Source organism: Lissotriton vulgaris, chromosome 12, assembly GCF_964263255.1.
Source record: "Lissotriton vulgaris chromosome 12, aLisVul1.2, whole genome shotgun sequence".
Classification (NCBI taxonomy): Eukaryota; Metazoa; Chordata; class Amphibia; order Caudata; family Salamandridae; genus Lissotriton; species Lissotriton vulgaris.
The window spans coordinates 749,645,683-749,666,533 of NC_141700.1; the positions used below are offsets into that span (position 1 = coordinate 749,645,683).

General features: G+C 44.6%; 1 protein-coding gene across 1 annotated transcript in view; it reads right to left on the reverse strand.

Moving 5' to 3' along the window:
* Window positions 1–6,852: 6,852 nt before the first annotated feature.
* Window positions 6,853–20,851, reverse strand: part of LOC147678576 (vomeronasal type-2 receptor 26-like) — an 87,466-nt gene continuing 73,467 nt past the window's right edge. Inside the window, exons 3-5 of the mRNA XM_086945704.1 lie at window positions 16,507–16,731; window positions 7,875–7,998; window positions 6,853–7,781 (exon numbers count right to left, since the gene is read on the reverse strand). Coding sequence (XP_086801830.1) covers window positions 6,853–7,781; window positions 7,875–7,998; window positions 16,507–16,731 — 1,278 coding nt within the window. The remainder of the gene's footprint in view (window positions 7,782–7,874; window positions 7,999–16,506; window positions 16,732–20,851) is intronic.

Consider the following 20,851-nt stretch of genomic DNA (forward strand, 5'->3'; position numbering starts at 1 on the left):
AGAGCAGTGCTACAACCTCAATCGTGGTGATTGGGTCAAATTCAAGAAGCACATCCAGAAGACTTCTTTGGAACCACTATGGAAAGACCCATTCCAGGTTGTTTTAGTAACCAACACTGCTGGTAAGTGTGCAGGAGTTCCGAAATGAGTGCATGCATTGCACAGCAAGAAAGTGAGAAATCTACAAGTTGAAATTTTGCTCTATCATCCTGAATGAAGAGTATTGGTGGCCGCACCAGCATCAGCTAGTAGACCGCAAAGAGCAGTGGTACAGAGAACACAACAGCAGCAAAGAGAAGAGAGGGGTAAAGATTCAAAAACTGCAACACACATGTAAGTACCTATTGTTTTATGGAGTGGCACTGAAGTCTCTACTGAAAGAGAATCAGAGATTGACTCTCAACTTGGAAACTTACTGAGACAACATTAGTACAGTCAGGCGATTCAGGTGAAAGAACAAGCAATGAAACAAGAAGAGTCATGCATAGAGTTAAATAGCTGCAAAACTGTGATCAAGGAAGATTGAGAAAAAGCATATCAGCTGATTGGATTCCAACAAGTATTCCTAAGGAAACAGAGTGAAGCGATGAAAGTGATACAGAAGGAGATCAAAAAGAGCAAGAGTACCCTGTCAAATGTATTCAGCACCTGAATGGCCTCACTAAGACAACCAAAACCTGTTTTGGTTCACAGTAGATGAGTTGTGATGTGTGACATCAGAACTGTTTGAGCCTCTATGACTTCATTACAATAAGCATTGTTAGAATAAATATAATTGACAAAAACAATCGTCAAGAGTCATTGGAAAAAAAATCAAATGAAATCAAAAAGATTGTTTGAAAGAGATAAAGAAACGGACTCTAACTAACTATTTTTTTATGTTAAAGAAGATTACTTAGGCATGCGCCTTCTTTAGAGTGTAACTTTGAAGAACACAGAGCAGGGTTAAGGATTGTCTATAACAAGATTGCTTTGCAGAAACTTAGCCATCTTAAAAAATGCACTTACAAAAGTTCTGTGTTAAACACTGAACTTGGCCGCATCTAATCTGTTTTGGCGAAACATGTGTTGCCTTGCAAATAAGTGTAAATATATTATGTGTTCAGCCTTCATAATAACAGTAATGATGATTACAATAGTGCTAGTATGTTAGAGTGTTTTTGAATAGCGCAAACCACCACTGGTCTCTAATCGCTTCCAAGAAAAGGTACATAACCTGACACAACCCCGAATGCGCCCTCTGCCATAGAACCACCTTAGGGTATAGATGTTATCTTTTTAAACAGATGGGTCTTTAAGTTCTTTCTAAAGGATAGTAGTTGCGAGTCTTCCTGCAGAGAGACCGGTTGCTTATTCCAGAGTTGCGGAACAAGTACGGACAGAGCTCTGCCCCCTTTAGATTTAAGCTTAAATCTGGGTACACTCAGTTTGCAGGCTTTACTTGACAGTAGGGTTCTCCCCGGCGTGTACTTCCTCAATCGCTCTTTGATGTACTTAGGAGCCTTGCCAAAAATGGCTTTATGGGCCACACAGAGACATTTAAACTGCACCCTAAATTTGATAGGCAGCCAGTGCAGCTTCAGGAGAAGGGGGGTCGCATGAGAGATCCTCGACAGGGAGTAGATTAACCTAGCACAACCTGTAGTTTCCTCAGGAGTTTCTGAGGGAGGCCTAAATACAAAGCATTGCCATAGTCCAATCGGGAGATGATAGTAGAATGACAGAATGGGGGTCAACTTCCAAAGTTGCCTAAGCAAACCAACACAGGAACCTACCTCTGCCGAGACTTGAGGGGGCCATAGAAAGATCTACGTCAATCTTCAAGCCCAGACTTTTAGCCACTTTTCCTGGCGATGGTGTTTTCCCTAGTTCTGGGGGCCAAAATAAATCACACCAGGGGTTTTCTAGATTGGTAATAACCAACACCTCAGTTTTCTCAGCGTTTACTTTCAGAAGGTTGTTGGTCATCTAATTTACAGTGAATCTAAGTAAGTTCTTTACTGATTCCTGTGCCTCTCTCGAGTTCTCCAACTGAACAAGCAGTTGGGTGTCGTCGGCATAGTTAAAGACTTGACAATTCCTATGCGTTAGCTCCTCCACAAGGGGTTGAAGGTATATGTTAAATAACAAGGGGGATAGTGCGGACCCATGGCGTACACCCCAGGTTAGAACATTGGCCTCCGATATTTGGTCTCCCAATTGCACTCTCTGGGTCCGACCAGTAAGGAAGGATTCAAGCCACTTAAAAGCTTGCCCTGTTATTCCCAGCTTCGCGATACGATCAAGCAGAATGGAATGGCTGATCGTATCAAACTCCGCTGACAGATCCAATAGAATCAAGGCACAAGGCTGTTTATTATCTGCCCTGATTCTTAGATCGTTGGCGACCGTGGCCATGACCAGTTCTGTGCTATGCTGCGGCCGGAAGCCCGCCTGCCTTGGATGGAGTAGACCGTGGGGTTTCTTTAACACACAAGAACGTTTTTGGAAATGCAAACAAAACAAAAACATATACATACCTGTATGATGAAGCATCAATGATGAAGCATCATTAAAAGCTTCATTTGTTTCATAAAACAGAGATGATAACTCAACTAATGTTTATTCTAGATTAGTATAGGAATACACACATGCCATGGGAGCAAAAGACTGTTATGTCTGTGCTCAATTTCCATCATAAGCATCAGAAGAAGTCATATATTATTACGTGAAATTATCTCATAGCATTACATGCAGTACATTGCTTTCACTGGCATATAGATGCAAACATTTTGAATATTTCTATTCTACCTATGACTCAATACTTTCTGGAGAGCCTTTAGTAGCAAACATGAATTTACACACACAAGCAAAAGAAATGGACACAGCTTGGTACTATTTTATGGCATTTTATGTTAAGGCTTATCAAAACAATTTAGGGGTGATTGCAAGATTGGTGGTCCATAACACTTCCAAACCCATGGTGCTGTAGCAGCTACTGCTGCACCGGCGAACCTACCACCCTATAATGTGTTTTGTTGTTGGACTACCGTAGACTCACTGAAACCGCCAGGGTATCGTCATTCTCTAGCAGTGTGAGGCAGTAATGTGCTGGCAGTGCCATTGCAGCACCACCAAGCATAATTACGAGTTATCCCACTGCCAGCCTTTTCCTGGCAGTGAGCCCGCTATGAGAAGGATGGCAGTGAGGACCTAAGGGATCCCTATAGGGCTCCCTTTTGAAACAGGCCATGGAGATATATGTATGGGCACACATAGTATACCCCCCTGTCTGCAGGAACCCCTTTTCCTGAACACCATAAACTTTACAGTCCATGCAGTGTAGAAACGGTATTTGGTATTCCCATTGCAGTGCCTTTTAAATAGGCATCGCAGTGGGAATTCAAAAGGAACAACAGCCACACCAGTAGCAAACTCCTAATCTAACAGGCGGTCTGACTATGAGTTTAGGTGTCCTGGAGTGGGGCGCTGATTGGCGGCCCATACCCGTACCGACAAACTCATAATCAGTAGACACTAGAAAAAGTTTTCATTTTGACTTTAGAGGATTGAAATAATAACCTGACATGCAGTAAAGATAAATGCAGTGATGTTTTGAAAAATATTTGGAAGACATGGGAGGACAAATTTAGAAAGGAAATGGTTTTCCCAATATTTACATTTAACAGTCAACATAATTGGAAATTCTGCCTTTACAGTAGAAGGACACCCAAAAGAAGCAGACATAGGGATAAGTGAACATACATTCAAATTAATGGTAGGAAAATGGCCAATTTTACCGGGAGAACAATCTGCAATTCAAGGGGTCAGATTTACAAGTCCCTTGCGCCACTTTTGCAATGCAGCAGTGGGAGAAAAAATCCAGCCAATTTACAATGTGACGCATCTAGGGAGATGCGTCACGTTGTAAAGCCCTGTGTCACATTATACCTGCGCCAGGTATAATGTATGCAGTGTGGGTGTGCACACACAGGAAAGCCTCACAAAAGTGACGCAGTGAAATCTACGAAACGTCACTGCGTCACTTCTAGGTCTCCACTGCGTAAAAACATACGTCTGCCTGAAGCAGGCGTAAGGAGTGACGCAGTGTAGTGGGAATAGGCATCAAAGTGCATTGCAGGAGTTGTGTCGTGCTTGCGACACTACTCCAGCAATACGTGACTTTTGCCTTAAAAAAGATGTGTCAGAATTTCTGATGCATCTGTCAATCTTTGCGACATGGTGCGGCATATTGTAAATACAGCGCATCCATGGTGGCGCAAGGGTATCCCAGGGTGGTGCAGGGAAAGTGACGCCTCTCTACAGAGGCGTCACTTTCATGTAAATCTGCCCCCAGGTGTTTATTTTGCTTCTGGACGGAATGCTTACTTTTTGCTGCCAGCTGACTGGGAGGGTATATGCTATTTAGCTGTGTTATTTCCTAAAATGCACCATATGAATAGTATAGAGGCATTAACAATGACACCAGCATACACTCATAGTACAGAAAGTGTAGGTTAATTATAGGAGACATATTTAGTACTATCATTACACATGTAGGAGTCATATTATATGAGTAAAAGATTGAAATCTGTCAACCTTTGTCGACAAGCTGGCTACTAGTACTTTTTGAGCTTTATTAGTAGCAAACACTGTGCTTGTAGCAATACGATCAATGGCTTTGCAAAATCGTTTAGCATAGGCATTTTACTCGCAGAAAAAAGCAGAGTCTTCAGGATGCTTATATTACCCCACTGATGCTTCCACTTACCTGACAAGAGTTAGAAAATAGAGGACTTTGCAAAGAACATTTCAGACTTAAAACCTGTTTACAAGAAATGGAAACACCCTGTGATTTTGAGAATTTTGCGAAAAGGTTTTATATAATTGGGAATTTGATTACAAGAGCAGGAGAAGGTGTTTTGAAAGCTTTACTTTCGCCAATACTAATAATAGGGATTTGCTTGTTATGATTATTTACTTTAATTAAAGGTTGTAGACTTCACTTACACAAGAGAAACAGCAAAGAAAGAAATAGATTTGTACCTCAAAAATTATGGCTACCAAAAGTCATTAAAATTACAAAGTTTAAAGCGTAAACAACAAGATTCAACGGATGATGAAAGGGACCTTGGAGCAGAACTCACATGTAAAACCAAGATAGTGTGATTGTTAAGATAACCATTAGATTGGGGACTGATAAAGTTGACTAATTGAAATGCAAATAACCTAGATTAACAGTTACAAATATGCAATGATTAATGTAAAACTTAAAGCTGAATTGACACACATTAAAAATGTGCAAACTGCAATAGGCAGTCAGAGCTATGTGCATAGGCCATAGAAATACTAAGAAGCAAGATTTCTTTGTTAACCTAATATTGTTCAACTGTGCAAAAATATAATGTAGAAGTCTCATCTTAAAGTGGCATGTTTAGAAATAACTGCAGAATGTTCTGGTTTTAATCAATCTATTTTTTTACCAAGTAACATATAGTTTGTAATGATTACATTCCGATTCTCACCCTATTTCACATAATGCCTGAATAAAATAGTTGCACATATCAAACAATATTCTTGTGTGTATTAATAAGAGGCATTACTAAACAGTAGTTTTCATATTGATGGTTCTCTTCTTTAGCATAGTTCATTGTGTACACAGTGAAACATTTAATATTTAGAAGGTCACCCTGCTTTTGATGCCTATTGGAACTCTTATGTTTCCAGAACTTAACTACTTAAGAATGTCTGTAGCTAACTTGTGATAAAGCTTTGCAATCAATGTGTATTGTTGTGGAAATGGAAGAGCAGAACCTGCTCACAGAAGAGAGCTGATATATGATTGGTCCAGAGAGAAAAAAGCCTGCTTCAATATCTGCAACACGTATTCATTTCTTACATATTAGTGCATATCGTAGCAAGTTTCAATGCTTTTTCTCCACCCCTTGCCTACCTTCTTGTCCTAGACTGAAAGTTGTGGCTACTGCTGCTTCTGTTCCTCCTCAATTCATTTTGAAGCTTTAGTTTTACAGATTAGTACTCTAACTGTTTGGTCACTTACTCGATCTATTGAGACTCTGCTGAGTTTCATAAACTACTCTTACAGGAATTTCTGCTGCTTTAATATGGCTTTGAGCTTTATGCTCCTTCGATCTCACTCCTTTCCTTTGATCTTGAACTCTTTGTGTCTTCTATTAACTCTGAAATTATGGTCTGATCTTTTAGAATAGGGTGTTATTCCTTTTCGGAACGTACTTGAGGTATTATTTGTCTATTTGATTCTAACAATGCCTTTTTATAACATTTCTGTAAACTTACTGATGATTTACTGACTAATACAAATAAAGAATAAGAATGAAAAGATAATTACTAATCTCTTAAAGAGAATAGCTTTTAAAATGCATTTAAACTCTCATAATTGAATGAATTTGGAATTGTATTTGAAATTGGCTCGACCTGTCAAAATATCCATCCCCCTTAAGTGAGCAGAAATCAGCGCAGGAACGGGGCTTGAACCTGAGAGTGAGCGCAATTTAACAGGTGAACCATATTATTACATTTAGGCCCCTATCCGTGCTATCAATGTCATTGAAGTGGTCTTTATTTTGGCTACTGGGTCAGTTCAAGTGTGTCTGGGCTAACGAGGACATGTTGTGAAGTCAAGAGCCAAACTCTTCCAGCTGGCTACAGAGGGGGCTACGTCTGAAACATAGATGAGGACCAGTGTCTCTGCTTAACTTCTTAATCTTCCAAACAACCTTCCCAGGCCACAATTGTATTATTTATGCACGTCATTGTTCCTAGATCAATCATGACTTAAACCGATTTACCTTCATCAGGAATAATCAATTGTCAATATTGAAGCTTATTGCTTTACATCCTTTTCACATTCGCACTCTGGCCTGCATCCCGCCCCATCAGATATTCCTTTGTATTTATCTCAGATCTAAACAAGATGATGAAGCATTTGGGGAAAAATAAGCAGGAAACCAAGGATAAGCTAGACGATAAGATTGCAAAAATCTCCATTGCTACCATGTATTTGCCTCTAGTGCTGAGATAGGCTGGAATAAATGAAAGCCATACGCAGAGGAATGCGAGCATGCTGAAGGTGATGAATTTGGCTTCATTGAAGCTGTCTGGCAGCTTTCTAGCCAAGAAGGCCACAATGAAACTGATAGTGGCTAGAAAACCAAGATATCCCAGCATGCACCAGAAAGCTATGGGAGATCCTTCATTGCACTCAACTATTATCAACCCAGGATGAATGTAAATGTTATATTCTGAGAAAGGGGGAGCAAAAACCAACCAAAAGGCACAGACAACTGCCTGAATGAGAGTACCAACAATGATGATCGTATATGACAGTTGAGGGCCAACCCATCTTCTTAAGTTACTGTTTGGTTTGGTGGCTTTAAAGGCAATGACCACCATGAATGTTTTGGCCAAAATGCAAGAGATACAAAGTGCAAAAGTAATGCCAAAGGCCGCCTGCCTCAGGAGGCATTTCTTTTCTGTGGGGTAACCAATGAAAGTCAGTGGGCAGAAAAAACACAAGGTGAGGGAAATTAGCAGTAGGAAGCTGAGGTTAGTATTGTTTGCTTTCACAATGGGCGTGTTTCTGTAGTAAAAAAAGAGTGCCATAATGATAACAGGAATCACTGAAGAGAAAATGCTGCATGCTGCCAAAATAGCTCCAAAGGTTTCCTCATACGAAAGAAAGTCTGTGTTCTTTGGAATGCACCGATCTCTGTCCTCATTGGACCACTGATCCCAGGGGCATTTAAAGCATTCACTGGAATCTAGACAAGGAAACATGGAGAAGTATATAAAAGTTATTTCCTTTACAAATATAAGATTTTAACTGAAGGTCACTCTAGTGCTGGGCGTCCTACCTGTTTGGTTTGATATCTCCCCTAATCTGCATTGAAAGCATTGAAAACAACAAATTGGCCATCCAGGTTTGATTGCTTTTCGGAATCCTTTTGAACAGCTGGGAGAGCACACAGAGACCGGTACCTAGAAGGAGAAAACAGGGCAATGTTTAACCATAATGAATATGATTGGCTGAAGCAGCGACAAATACTGGCATTGCGCAAACCAGAGATCTGCTTGAAAACGAGTTTCTACAAAATAATATAGCAAAGCTACACAAGGATGAGTATGCAGGCAGAATGTTGGTTTTTGGTATTAAACTGAAGAATATACTTTTTTCTCTTCTCATAATGAGGAAAATGCATTGTAGATTGTGCTGGTTGATGGCCTATTACGGAAGGAGACAATGATGTTGATACTGTCAGATGAGTGAAGGAAATTGTCACAGTTGATGCCTAGCATGACTATCTTACAAAGTTAATTTGGGTTTGAAAACATTAGTTACTGAGAGTGACATTTATCATGGTTAATTCTTTGCGTCTTAGGCTTTCTCAATCAAGGGATAGACATTATTCCAATAAGATGGCGATTTAAAACAAGGGTGAATTCTCTCTCTATATCTTATTATCACAGACTGTGAGGTTGATGGTAAATGTAGGCAGATCAGAGCATTCTGAGGCAAAACTTATCCAAAAGGCTGACTGTGTTCCCTGAGTCGAAGAATGACTTTCCGGTGACCATGTCACATTTTGTGTAGTAGAATCTTTTTAAAAAAACAGATAACTAGCCAAGTAGTATGCCACATTGCATTTTCAAAGTGTGTTGCTTAACTGATTGAAATGTACTTGCATTAACAAAGCATTTATTGGTAATACATTCCCCATAGTTGACTCTCAACAAAATCTCTGTTGCACAACTGATCAGTCTTTTGCTTGAGCCCCGCTCAAAACTTCTATAGGATGCCAACATTTATATGAGTAGGACATTTGAACATATTTCTTTTTGTCCTCTTGCATATGCTTCAGAGGTTGGATGGGGCTCATTTTAACCTCATAGGAATGTTTGGTTGGTGGGACTTTTTTGAGTAAAGCAGAAGGACAAATCTGATTGCTAAGACTCACTAGTGCCCTCCAGTATAAGATCTGAATAAGTTCTCTCGCACAAATTTTAATGTTACCTTTTTCCATTAATGCATCCTTAGTCTGATCAAGTAGGTTATATTATCTAAAATGAAAAAGGCACCCAAATATACCCACTTGTTGTCTATTTGTATGCACATCAGATATGCTGGTATTACAGACTTAACTGCATGGCCAACATACACCAGTAATCATGCTTTCCCTTGCTGGAGTGCACTTTATGAACGGTCCAGGGGATGAGCTGCAAAGTGTATATGGCTGAGATACCCCCCACCCCCTCTCAACACAATCCCCAAAGGAGGGAAACCGGAAACAGTTCTTGAAGTTTTTGGAAGTGGGAGGGAGTGACCCTCCCAGCCGTATTTATTAAAACAAAAATTAAAACATTTAAACATTAATGTACAATTTCATACCACATTGCGATGTTTGGCTAACCTTAACAGATTCTCTAATACAGAGGTTCTCCTAGCCGAACCAACATCCTACAAAACATTTACTCGAAATATTGAAATTGTACATCCTAACGTTTAAGGGCCAACGGCAAGGTCGTAACCGGTGTCAAGATCCCTAACCAGACATACCCCCCCCACTTGGGAGGGGCGACAGCACTGAGGCGTACTCAAGTGCAACTACTACCAATTTCCCTTGACTTGACGGGGGCACTTATCAACTCGACGCCAGTTAAAGGTCGTTCGAAGACTCGTGTGAGGTATCTAGAAGGTATCGTAGACCTCCCCCCAACCCCACACAACTTACCGCATCTGCCGTCGCAGATGTCACTGGCCCCGGGAAATTCCCCAGGAGGGGGCTGTAACCCCTCCTACACAGGAAGGGGCCTTGACCGCCTTTCCTCTTCTTTCGGCGACCCATCCTTAGAAGGGACCGCCTCCCCGTTGAGGAGCCAAAGGCCACCTCCCCCGAGCGCTCCCATCCGTGTTGGGTGACGCCCACTCATAGGGATCTTCCAATTAGTGCTCACCGATCATGACCTTACCGCCCGACCAAAATAAATACGACAAATGCTAACTAAACGAAACTACATTGGCCACTATGACCGAAAAAGCCTGTTTATAAATGGACCTTAAATCCGAAGTTCTTTAATCACAAACTTGTAAAATTAGACCAACCTTTATTACACATTCGACATCAACACAACACTAAAACAACCTGTAAACGAAATAGAATAATTGATCAATTTTATTAAAACAACTGGCTGTCCTCAGGGGCTGGTGGGTGGGTCAAAATTGGCTCTTCGTTCCGTCTCGAGCTCACGTGCAGCGAGGAGGTGCAGCTTCAGAGCACAGGAACAAGAGGATGTCTTCTGGTCTTGCGTCCCTTTTTATCCATCTTCAGGGCGGGCGTAAACCCGCCCCTGCCTGCCCCGAGGGCGTGGCCGGCCGCGTCAGTGTCTAGGCCAGCCCACTCTAGGGCGGGAAAAAAGCGCGCCCCGGCTACGCCGCTTCGGGCATACCAGCCGAGACGGGCCTCCCGCCCAAAATGGCTTCCCGGGGGGATCGAGGCACTCTGCCATACGTTCGGGGGGACCGAGTGGTCGCCCCTTTCCATATGGCTGAGATACCCGCCACCCCCTCTCAACACAATCCCCAAAGGAGGGAAACCGGAAACAGTTCTTGAAGTTTTTGGAAGTGGGAGGGAGTGACCCTCCCGGCCGTATTTATTAAAACAAAAATTAAAACATTTAAACATTAATGTACAATTTCATACCACATTGCGATGTTTGGCTAACCTTAACAGATTCTCTAATACAGAGGTTCTCCTAGCCGAACCAACATCCTACAAAACATTTACTCGAAATATTGAAATTGTACATCCTAACGTTTAAGGGCCAACGGCAAGGTCGTAACCGGTGTCAAGATCCCTAACCAGACATACCCCCCCCACTTGGGAGGGGCGACAGCACTGAGGCGTACTCAAGTGCAACTACTACCAATTTCCCTTGACTTGACGGGGGCACTTATCAACTCGACGCCAGTTAAAGGTCGTTCGAAGACTCGTGTGAGGTATCTAGAAGGTATCGTAGACCTCCCCCAACCCCACACAACTTACCGCATCTGCCGTCGCAGATGTCACTGGCCCCGGGAAATTCCCCAGGAGGGGGCTGTAACCCCTCCTACACAGGAAGGGGCCTTGACCGCCTTTCCTCTTCTTTCGGCGACCCATCCTTAGAAGGGACCGCCTCCCCGTTGAGGGGCCAAAGGCCACCTCCCCCGAGCGCTCCCATCCGTGTTGGGTGACGCCCACTCATAGGGATCTTCCAATTAGTGCTCACCGATCATGACCTTACCGCCACAGGCCGGATAGTTGACCGGCTATCCGGACCCCCCACAAAACTCCTACCTAAAGGTCATGTTTCAACGATTTTAACCATGCTAAGAAGTCTCCTAAGAGTAACTCATTCCCCACCCAAGACAAATGCACACCATCCCCCAAATACATACTGTCATCATTAATGCAGCTATGAGAAATAGAATGCAATGTCCTGGAACGGAACAACCTACTCACTTTATTGTTAAGCTTTCTAACAGAATGGTTCAAAGCAGGAATAGAGATAGCCCCCCGCCACACCTTTCGTGGAATCAAATGGGACCATGCAATCGTGCACCCCGGAACTCTCCTCGCCAACCAACTTACAGTGGAAAGCATTGCCTCCAGGAGTAGTCGTCTACCGATGGTGACCAAATCATTGCCCCCAACATGCACTATAACTATAGACGGCGGTGACCTTGTCCGCCCTAACAAACCCTCGAAAAATGTTTGAAACTGGTCAATACAGAGACCGCCCCTTCAGTAGAAGGACATCCTGTACCCGTATTCCCCAGCTACGTGAATCATGTCACCTGCTTTGAATACGTCAGCGGCACGCCTCACGTATGAGTGGCCCACGACCCACACCTCCTTTTTCACAGCCGGTGATGTCTGACCGCTGGCCCGGTGTAGGGTCGACTGCATAGTCCGCCCCGCCTCGTAGGCTTGCGTAACTGAAAACCAAACAAAAACAAGAAGCGTGAGTACATTATTACAGCTTCACAACATGTGCAACCGCACGTATCTTTTATAACAATTGGAGGACCAACGCCCAACTCGTTTCACTTGCTGAACATTCAGACCCCTGGCTGTAGCTTCCGTAGCAGCCCCTATCCGAAAGGAATGGGTCCCAAATTCGCCCGGGTTCAAGCCCGCAGCGGCAATTGACATCGCAAGCACCCGCTGAAACTGAAATTTCGTCAGTGGGGTGGCGTCAGCGTGTCTTAACAAAGTCCCCCCCCATGATGCCACCCTTCGTGCTAGGTAATCCTCTAAACACTTTACCGGACATATGGAGGACCCAGGAATCCTGCGTATGATGACGCAGTCACCCATCCCATCTTGATCAGTCTTGGACTTTACAAAGGAGACAGTCATTGTTTCTCCCCTGATCTGAACGTGTTCCTGGCACAAACCCCCTGCCACATCCAGTTTGTTCCTTGCAACTAGTTCGCTTACCCGCATTGCTCCGTGAAATGCTAGCGTAAAAGCGGCTCGGAACAGCACCGCCTCAAACTGAGATGAACATGTGGCCGGGAGTGTGGCCAACAACTGGGACAATCTATCCAAACCTATCGGGCGCCTTTCATCTACTCTGCGACCCTCAAGGCGTTGCCACCCACGCAGCGCTTTCTGTACGACGAAAGACGCTGTTGGGTCCTGGATAGCGTGTGCTCTGGCAACAAAGGAAATGGCAGCACGATGCCTCTGGGCCGTAGCCACCGATTTCCCAGCCCTACGTAAGGACATCAGGAAATTCACTACCCATTCCTCGTGACCCCAAAGTCGCTCTCTATCACTCCCCAAAAAGGCTAAATAGGCCCGAAACGCCCCTTCGTATGCCTTCCTCGTCCTTGGTGCTAGACTCTCTCCCACGAGGTGACGAAGTTCGGGGCACCGAGAGACCAGAGAGCTTCGGGAAAGGGTGCCGGCTCTGGGTCCGCTGAGGGGAGGAAACCCGAAAAAGCCTGCATTTGAAAACGAGACAGTGCGTCAGCCGCCTGATTCATCACCCCTGGAACATGCTTTGCTCTGAATAGCACGTTCAATTGCATACATAGTAAAACAATTTCCTTAAGCAGTCTTAAAATCAGTTTACAACGTGCTGCCTGACTATTGATGCACTCGACCACGGTCATATTGTCAGACCAAAATATGACCGAGTGATCTTTGAACCCATCGGGCCATGTTCTCAAGGCCACCAAGATGGGAAACAGTTCCAGGAAAGCAATATTACTCGTCAGACCATTCTCATGCCACCATGTCGGCCATCTTTGTGCCGACCATTTCGTGCCGAAGATGGCGCCAAAACCTATGCTTCCTGCCGAGTCTGTCCATAGCCCCAGCTCTTCAGAAGACACGGCTGGTTCATTCCAGACGATTCTACCATTGAAGTCCGCCAGAAATGCTAACCAAATACGCATGTCCTGGCGGATCTCGGCCGATAGTCTCGTGCGATGATGGCACTCTTTAAGGCCGACCATCGCTTGGGCAATTGAACGGGAAAAGGGGCGGGCCATTGGTATTACCCTCAGGGCAAAATTCAACTGTCCCACCAACTGCTGTAATTGTTGCAGCGTAACTTTTGATGCATTTATACACACTTGCAGCGCAGCCCTGAACTTCAACACTTTCTCAGCTGGCAAACGGAAACACCCTTCAATGGAGTCCAACTCGATCCCCAGAAACTCGAGGCAAGTCGTAGGACCCACTGTTTTACCCGGCGCCAATGGCACACCAAACTGTTTCATTAACACACAAAATTCGGCCAAGGCCCGGCCACATTCAAGATCCCCGGCTGCCCCAAGAAACAGAAAATCATCAAGGTAGTGCATTACGTCTTGGAAACCTGTTTTCTTTGTGAAGACCCATTGTAGAAAACTACTGAATTTCTCGAAATAAGCACAGGATATAGAGCACCCCATTGGCATACACCTATCCATGTAATAACAACCCTGAAACATGAATCCTAGGAGACGCTGGTCGTCTGGGTGTACCGGGAGCAATCGGAACGCTGACTCGATATCTGACTTCGCCATCAGCGCCCCGGGCCCCAGGCGATTCAAAATGGCTACGGCCTCATCGAAGGATGCGTACCGCACCGAACACACTTCTGGATCGATTGCATCATTTACGGAAAGACCTCGTGGAGCTGATAAATTATGAATCAGTCGGAACTCACCGGGGTCTTTCTTGGGGACTACCCCTAAGGGAGAACAAACAAAATTCTGGACCGGGGGTACACTAAACGGGCCGGCGACCCGACCTCGAGTCACTTCTTTCCGGATCTTATCCTGTACTACGGTCGTATGCTGCAGGACGGAAAGTTGATTTTTACACTTTTCCACACCCTGAAAGTCCCCTACCGGGATGCGGAAACCATACGAAAAACCGTTCCGCAGCACCCCAGCAGAAGTACGATCCGGGTATTCACTGAGCCAGGGAATCATCGCCAGGGTATCAATCGGGGTAGGTAAAGGCGCCCCTCGGACTATATTAGACCTGTTTGGCACCTCCTCTCCCCCCATTATCACCCGTTCTGGCTCTGCACGAGGACTCAGGATGGGACGACCCACAACCACTACATTCATGTTTGAATTTACATGATCCCTGGGGTCTAGTACATTTACCTCTGTTGAAATTAAAGCAGAAACCCCTTTTTCCGGTATTGCCGGCAGGTTTCGAGTAATCGTCGGCACCCGTACCTGATCGAAAGGGCGTCCCCGCATATTGCCGGGAGGATTCGCCAACATTACTTCCCACCAACGGCATTTTCAACATTCCTGACTCCTTCATTTTATCCCAAGTCAAGGAATCATAACAATCCCAGGTTAAACTTTTATTATGCTCCTTTTCCTTTCTGAACAGATTATCGTAACAGAACCAATGATTACCCTGGTGCGATGTCGAGTACCCCATGATTCGTGACTGATAGATTGGGAACTCGGAAAGCAACTCAGGTCTACGTTTCCCCAGGATTGATGTAAAGATTCCCCAAGCATTGCCCCAATTGCCGATATTCTCATTCACTTTAAAGGCGGCCATTTTTGCGCGCCAAACACTCGGATGCATGAGATCCTTCTGACTCTTTACATGCTCTACCTCATAATGATCAACAAGCAATGAGAAAATGTTCACATACTCCCCCGCCCAAATCTTTTCCTTAATTGCCAAAGGAACATGTTGCCCCAACTTATCTCTCCGAGAGGGTGTTGACTCATCCCTCGCGATCGGCAATGGCCGCTTACCTGCACCTGACGCTGCCTCTGTGGTCGCAATCGTCCCTGGTGTCTTGTCCCCTACTGCAGCCGGCACGGGCACCTTGGCTGCTTCCCGTTTCTCACGCAATTGCTTTATCAGCGCCTGCGCCTCGACAGCCGTGGCGCCCTCGTTACCTTTACCCAACCACGCTGCCAATTGTGCTGCCAGCTCGGGCGGCATATCATCCTCGGACACGGGGGTGACCACAACGGGAATCGGATTCCCCTCCTCCGGCACGGGAGTTGGAGCCTCGAGCGGGTCACTTGGACCCGGGATGTCTTCACCCGCTGCCCCCCTCCTGGGCCTCTTGTTTTTCCCTCCCGGGGCTGCTCCCGCCAAAGGACGTTTTGGACCCCCTTCCTCATTCTTGTCCACCCGCTTCTTTAGCTCGGACATCTCCTTCATGAGAACACGCAGCATCTGGTCAGTAGTCATGCGCTTTCCCACCTTCTTCGGCATTCTCCAACAAAGTAACTGTAAAACAAACAAGAACGATTAAAACGCTCAAAATTGGCTCTTCGTTCCGTCTCGAGCTCACGTGCAGCGAGGAGGTGCAGCTTCAGAGCACAGGAACAAGAGGATGTCTTCTGGTCTTGCGTCCCTTTTTATCCATCTTCAGGGCGGGCGTAAACCCGCCCCTGCCTGCCCCGAGGGCATGGCCGGCCGCGTCAGTGTCTAGGCCAGCCCACTCTAGAGCGGGAAAAAAGCGCGCCCCGGCTACGCCGCTTCGGGCATACCAGCCGAGACGCGCCTCCCGCCCAAAATGGCTTCCCGGGGGGATCGAGGCACTCTGCCATACGTTCGGGGGGACCGAGTGGTCGCCCCTTTCCATTCTCTGCATGTGGACATTATTTGGAGCTCCCTCAACCCTAAGCTCTAAGCAGCATCCTGATGTGTGTATGTTGTCAGGGACTATATCATAATGGTGTGGGAAAGTAGCACCTTGCTCTGTGAAGTATTCCAGTTAGACAGAGAAGTTGGTAGTAAGTAATTTAATAATGAGAGACAGCTTGAACAACCACCTCCAACAGATGCCTAACCATAACTGCTTAAGTCCTACATACAGAACGTTGAAACATGAATGTACAATAACAATTCTATTAGAACAGTAAGGTAAGAATGCTACACTCTGCAGACATGGGTGCTAACAAATAAGATAAAGTCAACAGTTGTGACAAGTTTTCATCTGAAATTTGCTGTCTCTTACCTGTGTGTTCTTTGTGTTCCATTGAACAGTGCTGGCATTGATCATAAATGTTTTCCTTGTAGATGCACTGGAGTCATAGCTGCCCACATTCATGTGCCTGATGGCCCCTTTGGGATCCCTCTGCCAGTTTACAATGTCATACTGTGCTGGAGGGTTGCCGTGTTCATCAAAGAATGGTTCTGTGTCTTCTTCTCTCAACCTCACCTTCTTGATGTAGTAAAGAAGCTGGAAATAAAGCGGGGTGTAAGCAGGTTTAGTGACTGCCTTTCAATGTCTTACCATATTAAGGGTGCACTTTTGAACTGCCATTTTCTAGTTCTATGATGGTATTTTTCGTAAGAAATGTGTATGTATAAGGATAGCATAGCTTTACAACATTTCCAAAATGTACATGAAACCTCTCTCATGGAATAATAAGAAGGACAAACATATAAAACTCAAAGCCCTGATTTAAAAAAATACCTTTCACATTATTGGCGGCAGTCTTAGAGCTCACATTTCGTGAGCATGGGGAAGGCGATGCAGCCTGCACAGATTTTACGGACATAGTCGAGGCCTGGCCACCATGGCAGAACAAAGCAGTGGAAGGACCAGGTGATCCATTATTTAGTAGCTCCCATGTGCCCTGGGAGCATAGGCAGGGCAAGTGATCAACAAAATATAAACTGCCCATACAGTGTTCAGTTGAGCCACCATGTCTCTGAGGACACAAAGACCTCTAATACATTGGAGGACTGCTCACCAAGGGTAATTACGCCTCTTGGTTTGGTAACATTTTAAGGCTTCTCTCCTGCACAAACTTTATCTGCCAGATTCCTTAAACTTGTAAGAGTCTACCAGTAATCATTAATAAATTCAACCATATATATATATATATATATATATATATATATATATATATATATATATATATATATATATATCAGTAAATTTTAACTCCCACTACTTCCAACCTCCACATATCGGCGGTAGCGGCGGCGAAGAAGGAGACTCGGACCCCGCAGGACTTCTGGCAAGATATGTGTATTACTTGCAACAACCAACGCACGACGCGTTTCGGGCCACAGGAGCCCTTGTTCACATGTGGTTTTGTGTTTCGCCATTGCATTTTTTTATATGTTTCCTAACCACCCACCTTCACCTCTCCAAGTCACATGATCATAAGAATGAAAAATAGACTCATTGTGAACGGCAGCTTTGTGTAAAAGCCAAATACAGGTGTACCATGCCGTGTGTTTAAACAATCTTGTCAGTAAAAACAAGGATTTAATATGCACATTTGTGAAATCCATGTTCACGAATACCAATTGTGTATATATAAATACATATATTATTCAGCTGAATAAATATTACCTGATAAATCCACATAAAATGTATATTTCCTTACTTTCGAGTCTCTGTTATTATTAATAAAAAAGCTTATTCCTAGATGAATCCAGTATATAACATTGGAGTAAAGTGCATATGTGATAAGCAGCAAAGAATTGAAAAATATTCCAATGTGCAAACTAGTGCCTGATGTGCAAAAAAAGCAAATGTAAAGTGCGATACATTATGTATACATAAAGACCACATTTTAGTATAATTACAATGCAAACATTAAAAAATATTGATAACAGTAAAATTCCACTCAAGAAAAATACTATCAAAAGACATATTTTATAAAAAAAATAGCTTGCTTTACAACTTCATTATACATGAAAACAGGTCTAAGTTGGGAAAAATGTCATTCTTAGTGGCGGCAGATGTTACTAAACCAGTGCCCCTATTTAATCATTTCAATATCATTTTGTTGCGCTGGTCTACAGTTGCCTGAGAGAATCCTGATAAAACTTTATTTTTTATACTAATAACCCTCAGAATATAGTGACATTCGAATACAGGAAAACAACAATGCACAAAATAAAAAGATCTTTACAAAAAAGTGTGCATATCTTCCGTGTTGTTTAACCCATTAGGCCACTTGCTATAGAGCTCGAGGATGATCTTGGTTTCTAATTGTCTAAGTTGGCGTTCCCTATTACCACCCCTTTGAGATTTTGGGATAGCATTGATCACATAATAGGATAGACAATTGATATCATTTGCATGAGTTCATTTAAAATGCTGAGCCACTGGGTACACGGGGTCACTGTGGAGAATAGCCCTTATATGCTGCAATATTCTGACATGCACCTACAGCTTTATACTACCAATATAGTTAAGGCCGCATGTGCATATCAGAACATATACAGCATATTCAGTTTTACAATTGTAGTTGCCCTGGATTGGAATTGGTGACTCACTAAATGGGGTGGAATATTGTGTCATGTTGCAGCCAAATTTACAAGCTCTGCATGTTGCACATTTTCTAAATCCTTTCATTGGTTGCAACCAGGTAGCAGCTTTTCAGATCTCAGGGGAGTTCTCATCAAAAATAGTACCCATTGACTTCCCTTTTCTAAACGTAATCGTTGGGGTCTCTGCTAACCTGTTGCGGAACACACTGTCAGTCAGCATTATTGGCCAATGTTTGTTAATAATGGCTCTGATTTTTCGTTCTTCATTACAAAAGGTTGTAATGAGTCTAGGGGTATCGATGTTTTTTGACCCAGCTGTAGATTCTAATTCTCTCTCATTGTTATCATTTTTAAAGAGAGTGTGTCTGGGTTGTGTGCTAGCTTTTGTAATTGCAATATATGTATATAACAAAACCTAGACTCATCACCACATACAATAGACAAGAGAGGAAGATCAGATCTATTATCAGGCATAACTGGCCAATAATATTGATGGATGGTGTATTAGCCCCTAGACTTCCTGAGCAACCTACCATTACATTTAGAAAAGGTCCATCTATGCGCACACAGTTAGTGAAAAACAGTCCAGAATTGAAAGCCAAAGCAGTTGGTTGATCGGAGCAAACAGGCCTTGGCAAATGCAAGCCACGCAGGAGTTGAAAGATGCTGTTCACTCGGACCAGCAAGGTCAGAGCGAGTGCTCCTTTTCACAGGAGCTTGGGTAGGTCTGGAGCAACCAGACCTGCTGTTTAAATCTTCGGGTTCGTCGCCAAGATGGCCGCTGGCCGCGTGGCTAGTGGCCGGGATGGCGCGTTGAGTGGCACAATGCAAAAGGGCCCCACGCAGATCGTGGAGATGCTGGAGGGCTGATCTTCGGTGCAAGGGCTGCTCGGTGGTGGGGGTTCTCAGTCCCCAAAGCACAACGTCGAGGATGCCTCAGAAGCTGCGCAGTCAGCTTTTCGGGTGTCTTTCAAGAGGTCCGGTCCCACGTCACTCGGTGCCTCCACGGGTCCCTTCTTCGCAGGGACTGTGGATTGGGCTCTGAGAGGTCTGGGAGTCTGGTTCTTGTCGGGCTCTGGGCTCGGTCTCCGGCGGGAGGCGGCGGCAAAGCAGACGTCGAGTTGCTGGTTGGTACCTGTGTTCACAGGGTGGTCACTCCTTGGCCACAAGGGAGATTCTTCTTCAGTCTTCTGTGCAGCAGAATGTCGAAGTCCAGTCTTCTTCTTAGTTTTAAGTTGATTTCGGGATGATCTGCTGTGCAATGGCACTGCTCCCCCTCTTATTCCCAAACTGGGGGTGGATCACCTACTAGGTCCCTCCTCTGGGAGGAACCAGGAAGGGGGGCGGTTACACCCCCTTTCCTTTGTCCAGCTCCGCGCCAGGACTGGGGCTGGAAGGCCCCAGAACCGGTTTGGACTGGCCTATGCACGGGGACACCTTGTGTGCCCCGGGCATGTCTGATTCTTTTCAGCCCTGTCCTACCTAATACACAAAATCCTGTCTGGGGTGGTGCTCGCACCTCCCAAGGCAGGAAACCCTTTGTCCAGGCCACCATCTGCCGAGTTTCGGTCAGCAGCAGGAGGCCAGACTTGTGTCTGTGGTGGCAGCGTCCATTTTGTGAAGCTGAGGCTCTGTTTAACTTTAACCGGGGTTAAGGCTACACACATGTCGTGTCCCTCTAGGAGGGTGGAATGCTATCCCCGTCGCCAGAATTGGCGAGGGGATAGTATTCCAATTCGTATGACACCTTACTCGACATGTTTTGATAAAGCCAAACCAAAGATAGCATTTAACCGCGAGGATTATAATGCACTTAAGAGTATATGGTATGGCAATATCCCGGAACAGCTTAGGGAGTGGTTCCCGACAGCTGCAGACAGGCTCAGCTCATGCCAGAGCACCATCTCACATATTTCCAAGCACTCTGCCTCCAGGATTGATGAGGCCTTCCATAGGAGTGGCTGATAGGAACATATGTGTCCAGTTTAGGGTTAGGCACAGACATACTGTACCTAAGTAAGAGGTGGTTACACCGACTTACCCCAGCTGAGTGATCAGCCAGTTGT